At 34.6% G+C, this 22,681-nt stretch overlaps 1 protein-coding gene across 3 annotated transcripts in view; it reads right to left on the reverse strand.

The window, feature by feature from the left end:
- The window catches only part of LOC119771577 (disks large-associated protein 2-like), a 156,186-nt gene that overhangs the window by 15,045 nt on the left and 118,460 nt on the right, over positions 1-22,681 (reverse strand). For all 3 annotated transcript variants that reach the window (XM_038267658.1, XM_038267659.1, XM_038267660.1), the window contains one exon: positions 11,504-11,560. In XM_038267658.1, the coding sequence (XP_038123586.1) occupies positions 11,504-11,560 (57 nt within the window). The remainder of the gene's footprint in view (positions 1-11,503; positions 11,561-22,681) is intronic.

Below are 22,681 nucleotides of genomic sequence, written 5' to 3' on the forward strand. Positions count from 1 at the left end.
ATTGGCAAAAAAAATGTAAGGTCAGTTTAAACTACATTTTAAAGTAACCCCTGTGCAGTGGGTGCACTGCAAAATGGGATTGGGAATTCACAAATGCAAGTCCTTGAAGCTGCAACATCCAAGCACAACTCCACTGCATGCTCATTCGTTATCTGCAAGTGGCTTTTATGTTACTTTTTTTTTCCCTACTTGCTTTGATTCTGTTTTATCTTCCTGTATTTTAATCATGTAAAGCACTTTGCATTGTCTTTGTACTGAATTGTGCTATACAAATAAATTTGCCTTGCCTTGCCTTGAAACACCCCATTATCAGTGGCGGCTTGATAAATACATAAAAAAACATTTAATTAAGATCAAATTAATAAATTAAAGTATTTCAAAGTATATTGATATATATTTCTTAGATGTGCAAGATGAATATTTAGTCTTTAATGATGATTAAAGCTGTTTTTCATTTTTCGTCGATTGGTGAGGTATTTCTGCCCAAGGGCACCAAAATCTTTGCACATTGACTCTCGTTAAAAGTTGTACATGCGCAGTAGCTCCTCTGCAAAGTAAAAGGATAGGGGAACTCGGGGCACACATTAGGTGGCAAGAACTGTTGTCATAGTTGTAGTGCGGGTGATTGACAGGTCGAGTTGTGGAAGTGAAATCCCTTAAAAAACGTACCAAGAGAAGCTGGAGGTGAAATTGTTTGGACCTGATCAGCTAAAAATCAAAATGAATCAGCAGCCAAAAGACAGAAGGAACGGTACACTTGGTCTTTTTTCCAGGACCTGGTTTAGCTACAAGGCTTGGCTAACTGCATTCAGTAAGGCTGACGCTTTATTCTGCTTTCCCGCCTCCTTTTTCAAAGGACAGGATCTGACCCAGCATGAACAAATACAAGCAGGACTGATTGAAAGCACTCTTTAGAAAAGGGAAAAAAGCTTGAACAATCTGGGATTCACATGGAAAATAATATAATATAGTGTACTTTTTCTAGATGTTTTCTAATTTGCATCGTTGCTCTTAAATAAACACATTCTCAGAAAATAGTCTTTAAATATTAAAAAATATAAAGCTGACTATGGCTTCTCAATTATTAAACTTTCTTAGGTATGTGACACCATATTGGATCATGCAAAACACAAATTTGCCTTCAAAACGCCTCAGAAGGGCAAGATTTATGTACAAAAAGTAAAAATGTACATGAAATTATGTATTTTTTAAAATGTTTCTTGTTGTTGGCATTCATATAAATATACTGGTGTGATAGCCTAGTTTATGTTTGACTGGTTTTTGATATAGGTCTATTTTGAATTTATAGCCCCACCCCCGAGAAAACTCCACCAGCCGCCACTGTCCATAACCTTGATCTGTGATTGATGGCTAATATTATGTGCTTGCTGATCAAGAAGAGTATTGACATTAATTGTTGTGACTACCTGGCAAGAAGAAGAGAACATCAACAATGCAGCATTTACTAAACATCATTGAAGATAAAAGCATGCCAAAATGTAGTATTGAATAAAATGTTTATTTATTGTTGTGATTCTACCTTAATCTATGAGATACTGTACTAATAGTTTAACAGTAGTTATTAGTAGAGTTGTCTTTTTTGGCTTTAACTTTTTACACTGGTGCCCAGCTTCCAAGGTTCTCATTAGCCTTAATTTTCTATAATTGTTATACTTGTAAATAACCCACTTTCAAAATCAGTTTCCTAATCTGTAGAACCAATAAACAAGTTTTTGATTATTCTATTAAGCTAAAAAGCTTTTATGTGATGCAACCTTGGGCCTTTCATGTATGCATAAATAGTGCTTTGGGCAAAGTGTGTTATCTAATAATCGGCATAAGTGAAGTTGGCTAACACAGGAATGTTAGTTTTCCTTTCCTGCTCAAGTGCCCACTGTATAAGCTGAGCTGTTGCTAAACACATATTATGTGCACACACCAAGGAGACTTCAGATTAAATGAACTCTTTGAACTAAAACTTGTCATAGATTTGACTTCATTCCAACGCAAAGGGGCTGGAGTTCTGTTAGACACAGCAGGTGGGTACCAGAATATAATGAACACAATGACTCAGAGGGTACAGTAACTCCACGCTTTCTATTATTACACACTGGTACTGACTGACTTACTTCCTAAATTGAAATCTTTAAACTGTTCAACACGAGCATAGAATTCAGTAATATTAATGTCAGGCTTTAATAATTTTAGCATGTTGGGAATTTTTATATAACACTATTCTTTAAAATCAGTTTACCCTTTTATTTCTAATCTTAAAAAACAAACAAATGAAGCCCTTTATTAGTAGTGATTATCCTTATAATGGCTGCACAGACATGTTAAATACCAAGCCCAGTTGAAAAGCAGATGGAGAGGTCTTGAATTTAAGAAAAGGATTTAAACAAAAAATGCTTGAAATGAAACAGAAGATGTTGCACTGGAGGAAAAGTTAAAGTGAAAACTGTTTAAGTAGAACATTTGGTTTAAGAGTTGGAGAGGGGTAAGAAAGACAAACTTAGACTTATTTCACATTTAGGAAGATTACAGATATTGAAAGACAGGTGTTGAAAATAACTAACAAAAACATGGTGTAGAGTGAGGGAAAAGACAAACAGCTAAGTTAACAGATACATGTAAAAAACATCAAAGCAAGCACACATATATATAAAAAAAAAAACAAATATACACTTACGAAGGGATAAATATAACAAAACCCCAGTAATAAATGTTACCTGCACTCCATCGTTTTTATAGAGTCAACCAAGTAAGATGCATTTGTTTTCCTTGGTCATCCAAATTATACTGATAATTTGAGTAATTGCTCTACTTCTGAGAACAGAGACATTGTTTTCTGACTGTAAATAGGAATACTCCATTGTCTTTGTCAGAGTTGTTAGTACAGGCCTCATAAACAAGGAAATTATATATTTTAATTGTAAAGCCTGTCCTCTCCCCATGAATAAGCACTAGACAGAGGACATTTCGTAGGCAGAGAGTCAGGGATCAAACTGTTTAAAGCCTGATAATGTGGTCTGTTGGGGTGCTTAGAAAAGGTTGAAGGGGATCAGAACACTTTTAAGAACTGGCAACGTGGACAACAACTGAGTAATCAGAAACTAATCACCTTTATTGGAGTCCCTCAAAAGCTTAACGATAATGGTTTTCACAATGAGCCTGCCATTTAAGGGGCTCTCAGATATTTAGCGGTTTATTCAAACATTTTATGGCTGCCTCAATAAATTGTTCCCTCATACCAGCATTAATGGAAATCATATTTGTAGAAATATCTATTTTTGCTGATTGTTGTTCATCTAAATGTATTGGGTTTATAATTTGGTGGGACTTTTTCTACTATATTAAAAGGATTTTAGTTACTTTCTTACAAAAATATAGGTACAAACAAGAATTAAATTAACTTTTGATTATGTTAAAGACTTCAAGCATATATTTATACAATTCTAGATTACTGTATTCCGAACATTGTTCCTAACATACCCAAAGCATTTTTACTGTTTCGGATTTGTTGCCACTGAATTGGTGGTTTGTGGTGCGTAGGTCGACCAAAATAAACCGTCTGTCAATCTCTGTCAGAGCTAGGTAAGCACAGTTGCAGAGGATCTCTCATAGTCTGACCAGCCAAATACATTTCCAATTAGGTACCTCTAAGTACTATAACCTCATCTGATCTGACTTGGGACCTGGGTTGGATTAGACAGACTAATCATGTATGGTGTTTTCAGGTTTTAATGCCAATGCTGGGTTTAGCTTTGGACACAGTAGACGCCTGATCAGCGAATCAGGGATCACTGACTTTAGTAGTTTATAAGACTTTTGTGTAAATGTTTACTGTTTGGGAGAGGAATATATCATGCAGAACGGTACATTCAGAGCATTTAATGACTGCACGTCTTGTGGAGTGTTTTAAAGCTGAACAGGTCAATGTCTACTGAAAGTGGTCAAAACAAGGTAAAATATTTAACTGGCAACTGAGTCATTGATGCATGTAGGGAGCAATGGCTAGCTTTTGTTACCCATTCCAATATATTTAACACTTTAACTTAAATACCTACCATCCATGTTACTTTGACCCATACCATCAACCTAAACAATCTAATTTATGTAGGTCCTTTTCTGGAAACCAACCCAAATGTATGGGGCATTTTTAGCAGGTTAATCCATCCCGGACACAGTTTTACTTTAAAATGTTCATCTGGCCTGAAAAGTGCCCAGATCTTAATCAAACATATTGTTCTGCATATCCCAAACAACTGTTATCAATGGATCTACTTCGCCACCTCACAATTAACATCAATTAAAGAATCTGCTGGTAATGTTATGGTAACATAACATAGAACAGCTTTAAGATCCTTTCATTAAGGCATGGAACGAGCTGCATTTGCCACATGGCTGGACCCAAATGCAAAATAGAGGAGTCTACAAGAAGGTACACTCAGGGCAAAAAGTGGGTTGATGAGAATTTTGACATTTAAATCACTATAACTCTGATGGATTAAAGCTCAAAACACTGAGAAATTGCTAGCTTATCCTCTACCTTTCTTTTTGTGGACATGTAAAAAAAAAAGCATCAAATTTCAGGCTCCATGATGTCACCACAGACAGAAGTTCAATTATTTTCAGGCTTGACGGTGCACAGTGCACTGCTCATCCCCCAGCTCAGCTGTGTGTAGTGAAGCTCCATTATACCACTGATCAACATGTACTTGGTGATTGGCTATTAAGCCACCATTACCTCCATGTGGAAAGAGTCTTAGGGATTTCTGCTTTAAAAGCTCAGCGCTGTGGTGTTGTTTTTTTTGCAAAAGGGAGACCAGCACACTGCATAGCAGATAATTATAATGCTTTGCCTTGGTTACATTTTTTACTTACAAGTGATCCCAACTTTTTAAAAAATGGTTCACCGAAGAGTCTTAATGAACTTCAAATGTATCTTCAAAGAACAAAAGAATAATTTCAAAACAGTTCTTCTAGTAATAAAATGAATGTGAAGTTGTTCATTATTGTGGACCAGATGCCTACTCTAAATATAAACATTATCCAGTTGTCAATGAATGACCTTTAAATTTGAGCTAAAAGTGTCACTAGCAAATACTATAGGGATTAGTCAGGAGACCTCTGGCATTTTTAATGGGATGGCTTTCTCTTTATTTTCTGCATCCCTAACAGTCTTAGCTCTCTCTGCCTTAGCACACTATAACAAAATCACTTAAAAACTACAACCCAACCATTGAGCATCAATAGCATAATGTATTGTTTCGATTGACACATTGGTTTATTATATAGACCAGAAAAGTTTATTGTCCTTCATTTGGTCATTGGTGCTGTCTTTGTTTGAACTGGATTGTTTGGCTTTGCATGATTGCACAAAGTAGATCAGTAAATACATCCACATACAGAGAGGAAAGGACTAAACAGAACTAGACAAATTTCAGTAAATTGTGTTGCTGTTCAGCTTAGAAACTAAAACAATTCTATATTTCATACCTTGAAGAGTTTAGACATATTTTATCTTATTTCTTTAATCCTAAATTATCTTTTGAAATCATGCCAATGCTGCGAGGATTTACAGTAGAATGTGGTGTTTGAACTGGTTTGACAGGTTTGCAGTTTAATTTAAAAGAGACAAACAGCTTTTCTCCTGACTGTGACATAATGTTAAGAATTTCGGTGGAAAGATTTATATTTAGCTTATGTGCACTATGTAAGCATATGTTGCTTTAGTTATATTGATATTGACTTCTTATGTTTTTTTACTTTGTAAACATTTAAATTTAAATTTGTCTGAATAAATTGTTCAATCCAATTTTGAATTTTGTTCCTTATAGTACAGCATTACATGGGAGCCTAATGATTGAAATGAACAATGTTTTTATTATTTATCTTATTTTTTATTTGTGAGGTATGGCTTTGCCAAGAGTTGGAGTGGGATACAAAACGTGTTTCTTCAACTTTTTTTTGCTCATCTTGAAGCATCTCAATAGAACAGCTTGATTGAAACAGCCAAATTCAATTAAACATAGTATGTTTTTATTTAAGGGGGTTTTAGACCCTTTTTTTTTAAAGTCTAAATGTGCTGAAGAGGAAATGAAAACAAATTTGTTGACTAACTTCTGATGTAGCAAATATTTACTATATTTACTCAGGCTATCTCTGTAGTTATGCTGCTACAGGCTTACTGTAGACTGCTGGAAGACATAGGGACCCCTTTTTATTTTTCTGCTTCATTCTATCTCTATTCTCCAATTCTTCAGTATTTGTTGGTTCAATCTCTAATGTTATTCTCTTCTGCTTTTTCTCATCATTGTAGATTCATCTCGTCTGTTCCTGTTTGGCTGTGACACCATATCGACTCTGCTGCTGCCATCAACACCTTTGTTTTCAGATGTTGGAGCTCAGCTTGTTTTTTGTTTGCTTTTTTTCTTTTTCCCAGTGAAGTCCTGTTTCTCTTACTGAGACTAACTGTCTGTGCTCTCCTTCATCCTCTGACATGGGAGCTGGCTTGGAACACATCTACCTGGCTGTGTGTTTCCTGGATGGGGCCGCCTGTGGAGCTGGTTGACAGTTGCCTCTTGTATCTCTGCTTCTTTCTGTCTCCTTGAACCCGAGTTCTCAAAATTCTCTAGTTCCTGTTAATGGTTTTACATTTTTTAAATTTTATGTGGGAAATTTCCAACATTATTTTTCTTCGTTTTCCCTATTGTCCTGTTGCAGCATTTTCAACATACTTTATGGATAACTTGGTTGCCTACCTCTACCAAGGCAGTTTTGCACTGCAATTAAGATATATCACATTAGTATTCTAATTGTGTAATTGACCTTATTAAATTCTGACTCAATATAGCATCAAAGAAGGCAGGTCAGGTCACATTGCTGTAATAGTAACCTTTGTTTGGATGACCTTTAACCATTTTGGATTATCTATGTGTGTAGGTGGGTGTAAGCATAGCAATACATGTGCTTGAGTTAAGTGGGGTTGTATGAGCAAGTGTATTACCTGGAGGTGAACATTTGTTAGGGAAAAGTAGTAAGCCTGCAAAGAGCAGTAAAGGGCAAGTGGACTTGGCTCTGAAAGCTGTAGCAGAACTAGGCTGACAAATTTAAGGCATCACCCAAAGGATCAAAGCTACCCTCGCCCTAGAGATATTTAGTCCATTAGTGAAGCAAAGAAACCCCAAGGCTAAGAAGGTACAAGATAAGAAAGTGTTATAGTTCTGCCCTTGTTCACTTCTGTTTGAGTTTCCTCTTAAATTTTCTGTTTGACTTTGATTTATGTCATTCTTTGTTTTCTTGTTTTATTCTCCATTTTTTGTTATATTTAAGCAGTCTTGCATTTTTTGAGTTGCTCTCTGTTGCCCCCTTGTGCCAATTTCCTTCCCCTTCTTCTGGTTACTTCTGTCTACACCTGCTCCCTATCAGATAATTAGTCCTCCCATTGTTCCTGTCTCTCATATATACGCCTCTTGTGCAGTTACTCTTTGGTGGTTTCTCATTGTTGCTTGGCTCCCCGTGTGTGTTTTCCCTGATGTCTCCTGGTTTTTGGTATTTTGGTCTTGGATTTTGTTTGTTGCCCTTTTTCATTAAATCACCAAAAGTCATCTCTGCAACCAACCTCTACCCCTACATTGACAGAGAGAGTGTTACAAGCCTTTGAGAGCTTGCCACACCATTATCTCCAGCCAGGCAGGCAAAACCAGTCATCCAAACCACAGCAAGACCACTAAGCAAGAAAGAATTCCAGACAAATCGGGCAAAAATCAACCAACAGAACCCAGAAGGACCAAAACAGGTAGGCCAACACAATACGTAGAAAGGTTATAAGGTTTATAAGTATTACTCTTGCACAGTTTTTTTTCAAGTGAGTTTGATGCCGAAATATGTTCACAACATATTTTTTTTATTGTGTAAGGCCATTTATCCATTAGCTGTAACAACTTCTCCTTGCTAAATTTCCAGGGCCACATAGAAACAAAACATGCATGTTCTGGCATTGTATAAGAAAGCTAGAGTACCCAGAGAGAACCAACAGATGCAAGGGGAGAACATGTAAACTCAATGCCAAAAGACTTTAGGCCAGGATTTGAACCCAGGACTTGCTGGAGAGCAACAGTGCTAACTACTGTGCAGCTAAAAAGACCAATAGTAGAAAAAAAAATTCATTCTTTGCAGAATTTGCATGTTTGATTCACAATGGGATTTACCATCTTGGTTAAATCTAGAAATGCAGGGATTGGATACTATTAACAGTATCAGCCCTGATATTGGAAAAAAAATTGTAGATTGGATGTGAGTAAAAATGGGAGATATCCACAGGTCTTGATGTATTCAGTCGGTTCATCTGATCATTTTAAGTGGTATTAAAAATCTGCTGAAGAGCAGAAAAGTTTACCCCCTTTATATGCATCTGTTTTTGATTTAGTAAATGCATCAATCCTGAATAATGGATTTCAGGATGGCATTTGTTTTGCTAATATTATTTAGTTTTTATGTCCGACTTTTCTGACCTTGAAATAATTTTAAGTTCGCATTTGCGATATACATATGTACATAGAAACATATCATGCTTACAGAGAGGATTTCAACAATAATGATGATAACATTAAAGCAAACAGAGCTTTGGTATTGAAACAATACCAGCATACGCAGATACCCAAATTCAAGTCGTGGAATTTAATCATAAATGAAAAAAGTAGACCAATCCATCCTTAGTTAAATCATTTTAAGGACTCCAGTGGGTTATAGATTATAGTCCCAGATTTGATTCCTTCTATTCAGTCAGCAAGACCTCAACAACATCAATCAACCCATCAATGAAAGAATATCTGGTCAATTTAAAACCGACTGACAATTTTATGTGCATCCTTGTTTGTGTCCATTGATTGCCTTGATAGACGAAATTGCAAATTTTGGCTATTCTTTTAACAGGTTAGGTGTTGTATAAGGCCTTAACATCACAAAGGCTCTATGATGATCTGTTCATTGTCTTGTTAAAAAATAAGTAAGGATCCCTTATATGTAATGTAAATGTAATGTAAATGACTTAATTGTCCCACGATGGGGAAATTTGCTCCCTGCATTTAACCCGTCCCCTTGGGGAGCAGTGGGCTGCCATTGTGTCGTGCCTAAGGAGCAGTGTGGGGTTAAGGGTCTTGCTCAGGGACCCATTGTGCAGGCTGTTGGGATTGAACTAGGTACTTGAAACCTTGTCAAAGCACAAGCGCACTGCTCTCACCACTAGGCCAACACTCCCTATAATATAATTATTTATATAGCATTTCTCATACACTGTTAAAAAAAAAAAATATATATATATATATATATACAGGTGCTGGTCATAAAATTAGAATATCATGAAAAAGTAGATTGATTTCAGTAATTCCATTTAAAAAGTGAAACTTGTATATTATATTCATACATTACATACAAACTCATATATTTCAGATGTTTATTTTGTTTAATTTTGATGATTACAAATGACAACAAATGAAAATCTCAAATTCATCATATCAGAAAATTAGAATATTACTGAAGACCAATAAAAACAAAGGATTTATAGAAATGTTGGCCAACTGAAAAGTATGAACATGAAAAGTATGAGCATGTACAGCACTCAGTATTTAGTTGGGCCTCCTTTGGCCTGTATTACTGCAGCAATGCGGCGTGGCATGGAGTCGATCAGTCTGTGGCACTGCTCAGGTGTTATGATAGCCCAGGTTGCTCTAATAGTGGCTTTTAGCTCTTCTGAATTGTTGGGTCTGGTGTATTGCATCTTCTTCTTCACAATACCCCATAGATTTTCTATGGGGTTAAGGTCAGGAGAGTTTGCTGGCCAATTAAGAACAGGGATACCATGGTCCTTCAACCAGGTACTGGTAGCTTTGGCACTGTGTGCAGGTGCCAAGTCCTGTTGGAAAATGAAATCTGCATCTCCAAAAAGTTGGTCAGCTGCAGGAAGCATGAAGTGCTCTAAAACTTCCTGGTATGTGGCTGCGTTGACCCTGGACCTCAGAAAACACAATGGACCAACACCAGCAGATGACATGGCACCCCAAACCATCACTGACTGTGGAAACTTTACACTGGACTTCAAGCAACGTGGATGAAGTGTCTCTCTTCTTTTCCTCCAGACTCTGGGACCTTGATTTCCAAAGGAAATGCAAAATTTACTTTCATAAGAGAACATGACTTTGGACCACTCACCAGCAGTCCAGTCCTGTTTCTCTTTAGCCCAGGCAAGACGCTTCTGACGCTGTCTGTGGTTCAAGAGTGGCTTGACACAAGGAATGCGACAGCAGAAACCCATGTCTTTCATACGTCTGTGTGTGGTGGTTCTTGAAGCACTCACTCCAGCTGCAGTCCACTCTTTGTGAATCTCCCCCACATTTTTGAATGGGTTTTGTTTCACAATCCTCTCCAGGGTGCGGTTATCTCTCTTGCTTGTACACTTTTTTCGACCACATCTTTTCCTTCCCTTCGCCTCTCTATTAATGTGCTTGGACAGTGAGCTCTGTGAACAGCCAGCCTCTTTAGCGATGACCTTTTGTGTCTTGCCCTCCTTGTGCAAGGTGTCGATGGTCGTCTTTTGGACAACTGTCAAGTCAGCAGTCTTCCCCATGATTGTGTAGCCTATAGAACTAGACTGAAAGACCATTTAAAGGCTTTTGCAGGTGGTTTGAGTTAATTAGCTGATTAGAGTGTGGCACCAGGGGCCATCAATTTTGAACCTTTTCACAATATTCTAATTTTCTGATATGATGAATTTGAGATTTTCATTTGTTGTCATTTGTAATCATCAAAATTAAACAAAATAAACATCTGAAATATATGAGTTTGTATGTAATGTATGAATATAATATACAAGTTTCACTTTTTAAATGGAATTACTGAAATCAATCTACTTTTTCATGATATTCTAATTTTATGACCAGCACCTGTATATATATATATATTTTTTTTTTTTTTGTATTTTTGTTAAACTAATAAGAGTTAGATATACTTGAAATGAACTCTCCTTTTCTACCTATTCCCAAAATCATCTAAACATTTACTGTCGGATTGAACACAAAAACTGGTTATGTGTTAAAACAAATCCCACTTTATGGCTCTATTACAGCTTTTTAAACCTGGGTTAAGAAAATTGTTCTGGGCTTTCCAGAGAGTGTTGACTCCTAGTACAGCTGTGAAGATTAGATACTTTTTTCAGACATTATTTGATTGGTACTCTTATTGTTAGGTTTATTCAGGGTTAGGGGGCTATAGTGTAAACTCATTCTTATAATGAAGCTGTGTTAAGTTTTAGTGAACAGGTAAACTAAGATACCGTTTTATAGGGAATATGGAGATATATAGGGGTTATAGGAGAAATATTATAAATAAAATCCCTCTTGATATATTTTTTTAAACAACAGATTAGGCCTTATTTATTTTTCAATTACATATTAAGAGCCATTTGTTTATTACAACTGAGAAACAGAGGAGATAACTCTGCTACCTGGAGGTGGTTGAGCGCGGTCCACACTGCATGACGTAGGGAGACGAAACTGAATCCCTGCAGGGAGGAAGTAACATCAGTTAGAAAAAAAATGCAGGTGAAAGTACACACTTGCATGGTGCATATGATAATAATGATGTAAAAAACAGATATACAAAGACGACTTGTAACCTTCCTTGTATAATTAATATACCGTATGAACTAAATGCAAAGAGAAAAGGAAACACAGAGCCTCTAGAATCCTGTTAAATAGAGTTGTATAGTATTTTTTTTTATGAAAACTTCATTTAATCTCTTATGGAGTTATATCATTGTTTGTTTCACTTGCTCTTTTGTAAAAAAAAAAAAAAAAGTGCACCTTCTTTCAGTCTTATATGTTATTCTGCAATGTCTAGAACTAAAATCTAACCTAAGCAGCCACAACCTCAAATAACCCTCCATTATCTAATAAATACAGATATCTGACCTTTGGACATATGAAACCCTTGGATTTAAAGAGGATTTACTTTAGTTGTGGTTGGAATTGCAGGTACATACACTTATACAGTATGCTGATAACACAGTACTTTTAGCACATACTAATTAATTACATACCTAGATTTAGAACCGTAGATTTAAAGATGTCTTTGGTGGAAGAGAGCAATCTAGGAGTTGTCTGATTATGCCATCTGTGGTTTAACAACCTGTGTAAATATCTAAACCTTAAGAGTGGCTGTTAGAAGCACAGATTTCGTCTTCTGACAGATGTGCGTCTAAGCCAAAGTAAAGGTCTAAATTGGGGTCATATGTGTAAGAATACATCCAATGAGTGACAACTACTACATCGGAGAACAGCTTTATCTGGCAAAAAGTTCATTGGGCAGTATAACTGAATTAGACCAGCAAAACCATCTAACTTTCTGCATCTCAAAGTCAATAATTTATGGGTTAATATTTTAAGCCATAAATTAAATAAATAAAAGTTCCAAGGCCAACTTAAATACACAGAACGCGTAACAGCGCGTCAGAGCAGCAAAGCAGCTCGTATGTTTGAAAACTGAAATTTACTTGAGACGCTGAAGAGAATGCTCCAACGGGGCTCTGAGCAAAGATGAGCTTTGTGACCTGCTAAGTAAATAAACATCACTATGTGTGAAAGTTATGAACTTCAACTAACTCATCCTAAATTAAGAACAGTGCCCCAAATCTATATGCATAATATGAGTGTTGAATAAGCATATTAACATCCACTCTAAATCATTTAACCGTTTCAAATGGAAAACTGCCTAGAGCGTAACCTATGCGTTGCACTGACGGTGTATATCCCCCTTAAAAATCTTAAGTAACTCATCAGTATGCAAAACATGTAAATATAAAATCTGTTATCCATCAATATCTGTGTTTCCTTCTCCAAATTCAGAATCTTTAATACCACTAAAGCAGCTTGCAGCCTTTATGAGCAATGTTTATGAGAAACATTCCTTATGCAGCGTCTTAAAAGAGATGATCAGCCTGAAAAATATCTTCAAGGCAGGTTTACATGTCCATTTAAGTAAATTAAATGTTTCTTTATAATAGTACACCAATACAGAGTAGGTTTTAATACTTTTGGCAATAAGAGTTTTGAATATTGGTAATTGTAGGGAATGTGACTCATTTGCATTGCTTGAACACTGAAAATAAGCATCATGACTTTAAAAAGTCATACGGTATACGGAAACATACAACTTGACAGAACATTCATGTTAAAATGTAATCATCCTGCTCATCATAGCTGTATTGGACAGACATACAAGAAAGAGAGGAAAAACATTATCATCATGAATGTGAAGCTAAAGTTAACATTTTTAGATTAAATCAACTGAAATTTGTGCAGAGGTATTTTTACATGTTCCTCTAACAAGGTGGTAATTCAGAAATTTAATTCATCTTCACATTGCGTCTCTTGTTGAGAGGCACAATCTTTTAGTATATGTTTTGTTTTTGTTTGTTTTATTTTGCTGTAAAATGCACAAAGGACTTTAAAGATGAAAAAACAAATAATTAGAATTAGGCCCTTAAAAAGCTATCAAAGTGTTTAATTATGTTTAAATAGGTAAATTGGAATAATTTTCATGTAGAATATTTGCAAAATCAACAATGATATTCAGATAACAAAGAACAACAAGAAAGTCAGACAGAATGTGGTGAGAGACCCAGACAAAGAACACAGTTCTGAACTGGAAAGTAAGGTAGTCTGTCTCTGTTCTCCAGTTTCCTTTTCAAAACCACTTCAACAACCATGCATGCTGCAATGAGACGTTTAGATTTTTTTGAAAGATTAATTTTTAAATGTTTTCCAAATTTTCCAAAAAAATATTACTTATAATTTACCTGTTATATAAATGTTGTATCGCTCATTGTGATTTTCTTAAATCAAGAAGATAAGCCAAACCTTTGAGGACTTAGAAACCTTACTCCATTTTATTACTTTTTGCCAAATCTGCTTGAGATTACGAATAAATTATTTAGGAAAATACATTTTAAAAATCCAATAATAGGAGCAATTGCATAGTCTCCATGGAAAGCTTATGCTAGCGTTGTCACAGAGAATGTGACAGACCTTTACTCTCCTTTGTTTGCAGCAAGACTTTTCAAACCTGCTTCTTTGCTTTCAAGACCTAAAATCTGTAAAAGAAATTGATGAAAATGTCCTCAGATTGTGTCTCCGCTTTGTCCATCTCCCTCCACTTGAGCGTCAGGCTGTTCTTGCCAAAGTTGTGGACTCAGACTGGCAAAGAGGTGCTGTCCAGGCTTCTCAAGTAAGGGTGTATTGTGGATTAATGGTGTGCAGTGAGTGATGGATTTCTGACATGATCATGGGGGCTGAAAATGTTAGAGTGGATGACATGTATATAAATGTAATAACATGCACAGTTCGGTAAATAAAATCTGCAAATTAAAGCTTTTCATTTCTGTAACACAAAGAATATATTCAATTATTTTCTATTACCAGTACTAATTAATGTGAACTGTTATAATCACTTTCAAAGTAAAAGTAACGTATTAAGGTTTATTTTGTTTTTAAAACGGGAGAAATTTAGCAAACATGTTTATAGATAGTAATATTTGTCCAAAGACACATTGTGTCCAAAAATACTGCTTAATCAAACCTTTTTATTTCTATTTATTGAGTTTAAAAAATGTAAACAAATCATAAATACTGCAAATCATTTAAAACCCAGTCTTGTCTTAAGCTTAAATGATTGTAATAGGACTTTAAATACAAAGCTTTAAAACCAAGTTTTTTAAACTTTTCTTTTTCTTTTCTTTTTTTTTTACAATAAAATAAATATTCTTTAGCATACCTGGTATTTTAACTTCCGATATGACAACTTATCATCTCGATTCTTTTATGTCTTGCTTCCTTTTTTAAAATTTGAAATGCATTTTGGTTTATATCCTAATTCTTATGGCAAACTTAACACATTTAATTCAATTTACTTTAAAATCCTGTCAAAGAGAAAACATGGACATACATGTCAAGTTCAGTTAATTGGAATCTAAAGTTAACTGCAAAATATGTCACGTAGATAATATTACAAATTTTAACTTTAGATTATTATTCCCATCATCAAACAGTATTTGTATTTTGCTTTTGTTAGATTACTAATATATTTAACACTGCTTAAGTCTACATTAAGCACTTTTAATAAAGTGCCAAAAGTTTTTCCTTAATCATTCCAGGTTGTAGCCTTTTCCAACTTATTTTTTAGACCAAATTCTATTCAGTGTCCCATTAGCACACCTCAACTCTCGTTAGGTCTATATGAATATTTTAATAAAAATAAACTGAGAAATCTCAACTTAAATACAAAAAAACAATTACCTGGTTTTGTTTATTGCCAAACCAAGCAAAGGTTTAAAAAGGAAAAAATCTATCATTGTCATATATCGGGCATTGAATAAGTGCTTTTGCAATCTGTCAAGCCCTTTTCAAGTTAGAACAACAAATTAATCGTATTGTATTTAGATTTTATGGGATAGACCGACACAAAGTAAAGCATCATTGAAGTGAAGGGAAAATCAGTCCTGGTTTTTATTTTATTTATTCATTTTTTTTATATGGAGATTTAAAAAATGTATGCATTTTATTTACAATCACACCAGCAAATATTTAACTTATATCTCAGCCAAGGAAAGACATTTTCCCCCCTTAATTTTATTTTGAAAGTATCTCAGTCAAATTTGCTGGAGATCATGACTGAACATAATAAGTCTTTATTCAGATCCTCAAGCATTTCTTTTCTTCTGGTCATACTTTTGCCTAGTTACTTTGCTCTTCTGAAAGTTTTTCTTTTTATCAGCTCTAATGGAAGCCTCCCAACAGCATTATACTGCCACCACCATGTTTCATCATGAAATTATGTTTTCTTGGAATTTTACATTTTTCTGTTTTCTGCTATGCAATGCAAGTTGCATATACATCAAAGAGATGCATTTTTTTTAAATGAGAGCATCTCTTGTCATTATGCAAACTGATCCTCTTATGTTATCTTTTGTCTCCAAAATCACCGACACATACATATCAGGTTAGTCGTGTACGGCTAATTCTTCTTTGTTCAAAATGTTAACTAGAATGGAGGATGGTCATGTCTTGGTGGCTTTATAGTGGTGTAATTAGGTTTCCAATTAAAGGACTGAAAAGATCCTATGATGCATGAAATCTTGAAATGTCTAATAATAATCTAATGAAACTTAACATTCCACAATTGCATCCCTGGCCTATCCACTCTGTTCTTTGTTTTTTCATCCTGTTTGCTCTGTAATGTTCCCAATCAAGCATCTGAGCCCTTCAGAGAATAGCTGCATTTATACTGAGATTGTTAATACACAGATAAACCCTTCTGACCAATAAGCAGATTTCTGAACATGTTTCATTGAATCTAATAGTGAGTTTCAGTAAAAAAAATAAGCCTGACGATAAATGCAGACTTTTATTACACAACTATAATTTTATTATAGTTGTTCTGCAGTACTAGCCTTGGGTAACATAACACAATACTAATAAGATATGTTTACATTTGTGGATGTAAGATGTCAAAATTCTGCTTTTATTTCCTTTTGAAAGAGGCTTTTATTTCAATGACATATTTCAGGTGTGTGCGTTTTGCTCATTTCTAATTAAATCAAGTTTATTTATTTTTTAATAAAAAACGTTTTGAAAAAAAGAAAAAAAAAAAAGAAATGTGGTTGGAGAAACGGTCTTCCCTTTTTGAAAGGCATACCAAGCAATGTAAATGCTCATGAACGGATGAATGAATGAATGGAAGATTAGGACAAATAGGACCTAAGGGTGTTTATTGACTGACAACTCCAGCTGATGCTACTGGAATTATAATTCCCCTATTATTTGATTTGTGAAGGCTTTTACTTCTTACTATTTAAACAAGCAAAATATTTAGAGCCACATACATATATACATACAGTGGTGATGCCCCCATGGATGCAAGGTGAGTCAACCTTTATGTAAGATCCTCAAGACAAACCAAGACAAATCAATGACCAGATATTTACCCTCAAAGCACCCTGATGAGCTGCAGATCAATATAGGAGCAGTATCACAATACCAAATAAATCCAATTTCAAAAGAACAATTTGGGTTGAAAACAAAATTGTATGCTTGTGATTTAAGGCAACAGCAAAAATATATATTTTTTAATGTTGAGTAAAAAAATATTAAAAAATTAATTTATTAGGCAACATTATTGGGCAACTTTTTTTAGTATACCTGCCAAATTCGTTGTACAAATAACATTTTTTATTTGTTGGTCTATTAATAAGAAGAACTTTAATTAGATGAGCAACTTTTGTACAGTATAGCCATGGCAACAAATTTTAAACTTTGTCGGAATAGTTATATATCAGAAGAATAAAAATAAATGTAAGACTTAAGTTGCATGCAGATATTTCACCAATGTATATTGCTTGCAACCTTCTCACTATCTTTTGATTGTCGAACCTTCTTGGTTGGTGTCCTATATCTAAAAAATGTTAAGCTTGGTTGGAGCTGACCAGTGACTTAACAGTCTCAAACTGAAAAATCTGTTGGTTTTTTTCTCCAATCAGGGAAAAAAAAAAACAGAACTTAATATCTAAGTTGAATATTTTCAGCATTACTGAGATGTTTAAAAGGTTTAGAAGCAAAATATACGCTAAGAAGCTATTTAACATGTCATTATTACTGGGAAGGATTCATTATTCACAAAAACTTTCAGTTTTCTATGATCTTTACAACATTAAAATAAACTTTTAACCTTTGTCTGTTATAAGAGATGCTGAATTTGGAAAGGTTGGCAACATTTTGGAAATCTTTAAAGTAGACTACGGGGTGGTTTATGCTTGACGTGTCAACTTTGTGCAATGAAATAAGACTTTTAAGACACTTCATTTGCAGCCCTTAAGGGCAGTGCAGAGCACAGACCACATGCTTACCACATCACAATACATTTGCAAGTAAAAAGCAATTGTTTTCTCTGTGCCTCTTTGTGACATCCAAGATTGATAGTAATTTATTTTCAAGAGCTTTTAACAATCTGATGATCATAGTGAGATTTATGGGCCAACTGGGTGCGTGGTGGGAATAATTCAGGCTCTCCACAAACTGCATGGTGGGAATCCTAAATAGAACACAACTTAATGTTCTACTGCATTTTGCACCATATTTATTTATTTACACTGCACTGAACCTTTCCATATTAATGCCTTTTGAACCATGTCATTAAACCTGTTTTCCTTTTACACTGTTAAATTCTGATCACCGCTGCACTTTATAAAAGTAATGTAAATTTCACTGTAGTAAGCTGCTCGTTCACTGTTAAAAACCTGTATGCATTGACATTTTATTTAGTATACACTCTGTGTATACAAAATGACAAAGTTTGTCTAAGTCTAAGTCTAGAACAATGTCATTTGTAACTGTGTGTTAACATTAAGCATAAATCAGCCTTGAGGAACTAGATTATTTTGGATTAAACATAAAGAGTACAGTTTTAACAATGTTAACCTCAATCACAGTCCTAGTTACCTCACAAAAGTAAGCCATTTGCCTTTCCTCTAGATAGAAATTACTTGTGTGGGTTTGGAAAGCCTTTAAAATTATTAAACATGTTACCATAATGCTCTGTAATAAAATTTGCAATAGTTTTATTTTTCTTGTATCCATATTGCAAAGTAAGTAAAAAGGCATAACTATCACCAGCCATTGATTTGTTGTGGTTTGTGGAAAAGCATTACTGGTCAGGTTGATTATAATGTACCCTTCCAAACCTCATCATAAATAAGGATAAACTACTGCTCTCTGACAAATCAATCAAATCAAATATATACAATGACTAAAGCAAAAGAAGAATCACTTATACTGATGAGTTGTATAAAACAGTAACAAAAAATTAAATCATAATTAAAAACAAACTAAATTAATTTATGAGAATTATACTAGGTGCCATGCATGCCTCTACTAAATCTGTTACACTAAAAAGATTTAAAATGGAATATGAACTATTATTTTTTTCTTTCTTTCTGTAAATGCAACAATTGCTGTGAGCTAACAAGAGTTTTGGAACTAAAACTTCTTTGGAAATTCAATTCTTTCTAGTAATAATAAAAATTCCACTGAATTCAACTTGGAAACAGATGGAAAAACATTTAAAAGTATTAATATATATGACAGCTTCAAATCATGATGCATCTTATTTTAACTGAATGAAAATGTTCATGGTAGACAAAATGTGTGAAAAGCTGAAATAACAGCATGAAGTAAACATGAAGCTGAAGTAAAAGAAGATTTAAAAAAAAAATGTAGTTCCCTACCAGACGTACCGTACTCTCTACGCCCCCCAGCTAAACTATGAGCGCCTAAAATAGGAGGAAAATAACAAGAAAAACAAATAAACCAACAAAAGCAAAAAAAGATGGCAGCTCAGCTGAAAAGAAAGGCATATTGAAGTAAAATATTCTGCCTCATCTATGTAGTGTGGCTGTAGTGTGATCAAGTTTGTAGCCATTGACACATGCAGCAAGTCAGTGTTACCTTTGAATGCATTGTAAAGCTATGACCCCCATTTTGACCGTCATAGGCATAAGCATGATAAACAATTTAATTAATCATGTTATACAAACATTAGGTAAATAAAAAACAATAAGAAACACCTCAATAAGCAATGGTTGTTAAAGAAAAAAAAATAATTTTCTCTATAGTTCAACAACATAGGCAAATGCTTTAACAAACAAGATGCAGGCTAAACAAATTATTTACCAAAACATAAGCTTTGCAAGTTTCCCTGTAAATCGCAGTATGATTATAAAAGCTCATTTTATCAGAGACACTTGCACCAAATAAAGGAGAAAACACAAGTCAGGAAAAAAGGTTTATATTCAAGCAGTTTTACAAGTTCAGATTCCTTCCAGAAACCATAGTCCTTGTAACTGGACTTCACAGAGTTGGCACAGTCATTGCATTACATCTCTGGCTTACAACAAAATGAAAATAAAAGCTAATGAGATGAGAGGATTCAGTAAAATATTAACCGTTGTAGGCAGGTCAGAAACCCTCAAACACCCACTGTTGTTATTTCATTGCACAAAATTAATAATGGTGAACATCCTTTTATGTTTTTTTCCCCCCTCAGACTTGTTAAATACACAATTCTCTTCATATAGCTATATTTATATATTATTCAAAAATAATATTTATACCTGTTTTTGTATTTTGCTACATTTACACTTTTTTTCATGGAACTAATAACATCTTTGGGTTATTTAAAAAAATATATATAATGACACTGGAAAGGGCTCTATTCACAGCTCTAATACTTCCTGAACTAAAGGGAGCTCTTTTGTTTCCTGTATTTTGTTACTGTATAAACTAATTAATCCAGGTGTGCTTGCCAAAAGCAACCATGGCCAGGACACACCTTGATTAATTTAAGAGAGTTTGGCTGAAGACCTACACTGTCAGGACCAAGAGCTGCACTGTCAGGACCGGAAGTTTATCCTGGAAGTTGTAGTCAAATCCTTCTCCAATAGAACGCAGGACGTTTGCTCCCAGATTAGAGTTTATGACAGTGTTAAACTGAGTATAGGAACAGTTTCAATTATACGGGGAGCAAGAATTCGCATAGGACGGCCAACCTCCATTATCGTTTAAAAAATCCCTTAAAGACCAAATGCCCTTTTCAATCCAGCGATCCAAATACAGAGACTTTATTCTTTGCAGCACAATTATATTTACAGGTAGGAGTTTGATGGGGAGTAAAATTGTGCGTGTACATATGTTTCCAGCATAACAACACTTGTTTGTGAAAGGAAGCTAGCTTCACGAGGAGTTTGTCAACACTAGCTTTTGCATTAGTAAATCACTGTCAATTTTACTTTGAAAATCTTCGAATTAAGTTCCGGTTCCAACAACATAGGAGACCTCACAGTGCAGGTATGCAACCAGCGATCTAACATTGCAGCTCTGGGTCCTGACAGTGCAGGTCTGCAGCCAGACTCCTCTCGATTAATCAACTCATTCAGTGCTACCTTAGGTGGTGGAGTTGTGCATAGAGCCCTTATATCTATCTGGGCAAGGAGCCTAAAACCCACTCATTTCCAGTAAGCAGTTTTTGGGCTAGCTGAAAAAAAAAAGTGATTATTAAAACAAGATTTCAAAATTATATGCTAACAGGCCTTTTAAAATAAATAAGAAGTGTCAAAGTGTGCAACAGTGTGTAGAGATTTGTGTAAATCTGAATGATGTAGACATAATTATTTTCTATGGGATGTAACAACTCATGCAAATGCTACTGCATGGCAATAATCTCGTTTTAATCTCTTTAGCATATATGTAAGCTATAATAGAGACAGTTAGAGAAAATCACATCATCCTTCAGTGAAATTAAGAGAAAACAGCTGAATCAAAGCATAAACATATTATTTGAATTTCTTTTAATTGAATTCCAACCTCTTTCAGGCATTCAGAGATTTTTTCCTCAATATTACTACCAGCACATATTTTGATAACATACATCAAGAAACAAAAGACTTGCATAGAATGGATAAATGTAAATTGAAGACATAATGAGTTGCCAGTCTACAGCACCTTAAAGTTCGTTACCATACTTAAAACAATACAAAACAAATCAGAAAATCTATTAAAAACCCCTTTTTAAAACTCAAAATAATGGGTATCTTTTATATTCATTGGATTAATAAAGGATAACGTTTGTCACAGTCATGAGCCTTTTCCTCTGATTTATTTGAAAAATTCCAGCCTTTGGCTGATGTGAAATGACTAGAAATGTCTTCTTGTATAAGAAATGAGTGAAAAACATTAGAAATGTATCCTTTATATTGCAAGTAGATCTGTTTGACAATAAACTTTGGATTTTCCCTCATTCACCAGGGTACTCAGCTCTGAAACAAGTATGTCATTTTACAAAGTAAACTCTGAATCATTTAAGGTTTTAAGCCAAACAATTACTTTAACCTGCTTTATGGGAAGGGAAGGGAAATAGGCGTTGAATACATCAATGTTTTTATAGTTAAGATAATTCAAATTTGGCTTTTGAGATGAACGTACCACATGTTGATAGGAAGTAAAACAGTAATCCACACAGATACAAAGCTTAGGTCCCTTAATTATGTGTTATAAAGTGGAATGAATCAGGGAATAAGTATTTCATTCCCGAAGGAAATTTGGCGCTAAAAGACATTACAACCATTATTGTAATCTGACAGTGTTTACAAAGCAGTCCCGTCCCTATTATAGCAGATAAAGTTTCCTATTACTAATCAATCAAAATGCCACTTATGATTGGTAAAAAACAAATCTCTTTAAAGACATTTTTTGTTGTAAACATTAACCACATCTGTATCCAGAAAATTATGAGTATTACAGTAATTTCAGTTTTAGCAGTAACACAGAGTTGATGTTTTTTTCCTCCGAATTTTCAAAGAATGAAAAATTTAATCAGAATAGTACTATAACTATTTTCATAGAGCTTAACGCATGGAGTCTTTATTCTTACTTGCTGTACGAGATTCCAATGCCGACTACAATTTCAATGTAGTTTATCCATAAAGCCCCAACTTACATCACATGAGCTATTTTTCACCAAATGAGACTGACAAACTGCATATAACCCATGGCTAATTTTAGGGGGGAAATAAACTTAG

Source organism: Cyprinodon tularosa, unplaced genomic scaffold, assembly GCF_016077235.1.
Source record: "Cyprinodon tularosa strain WSP-4 unplaced genomic scaffold, ASM1607723v1 ctg68, whole genome shotgun sequence".
NCBI lineage: Eukaryota > Metazoa > Chordata > Actinopteri > Cyprinodontiformes > Cyprinodontidae > Cyprinodon > Cyprinodon tularosa.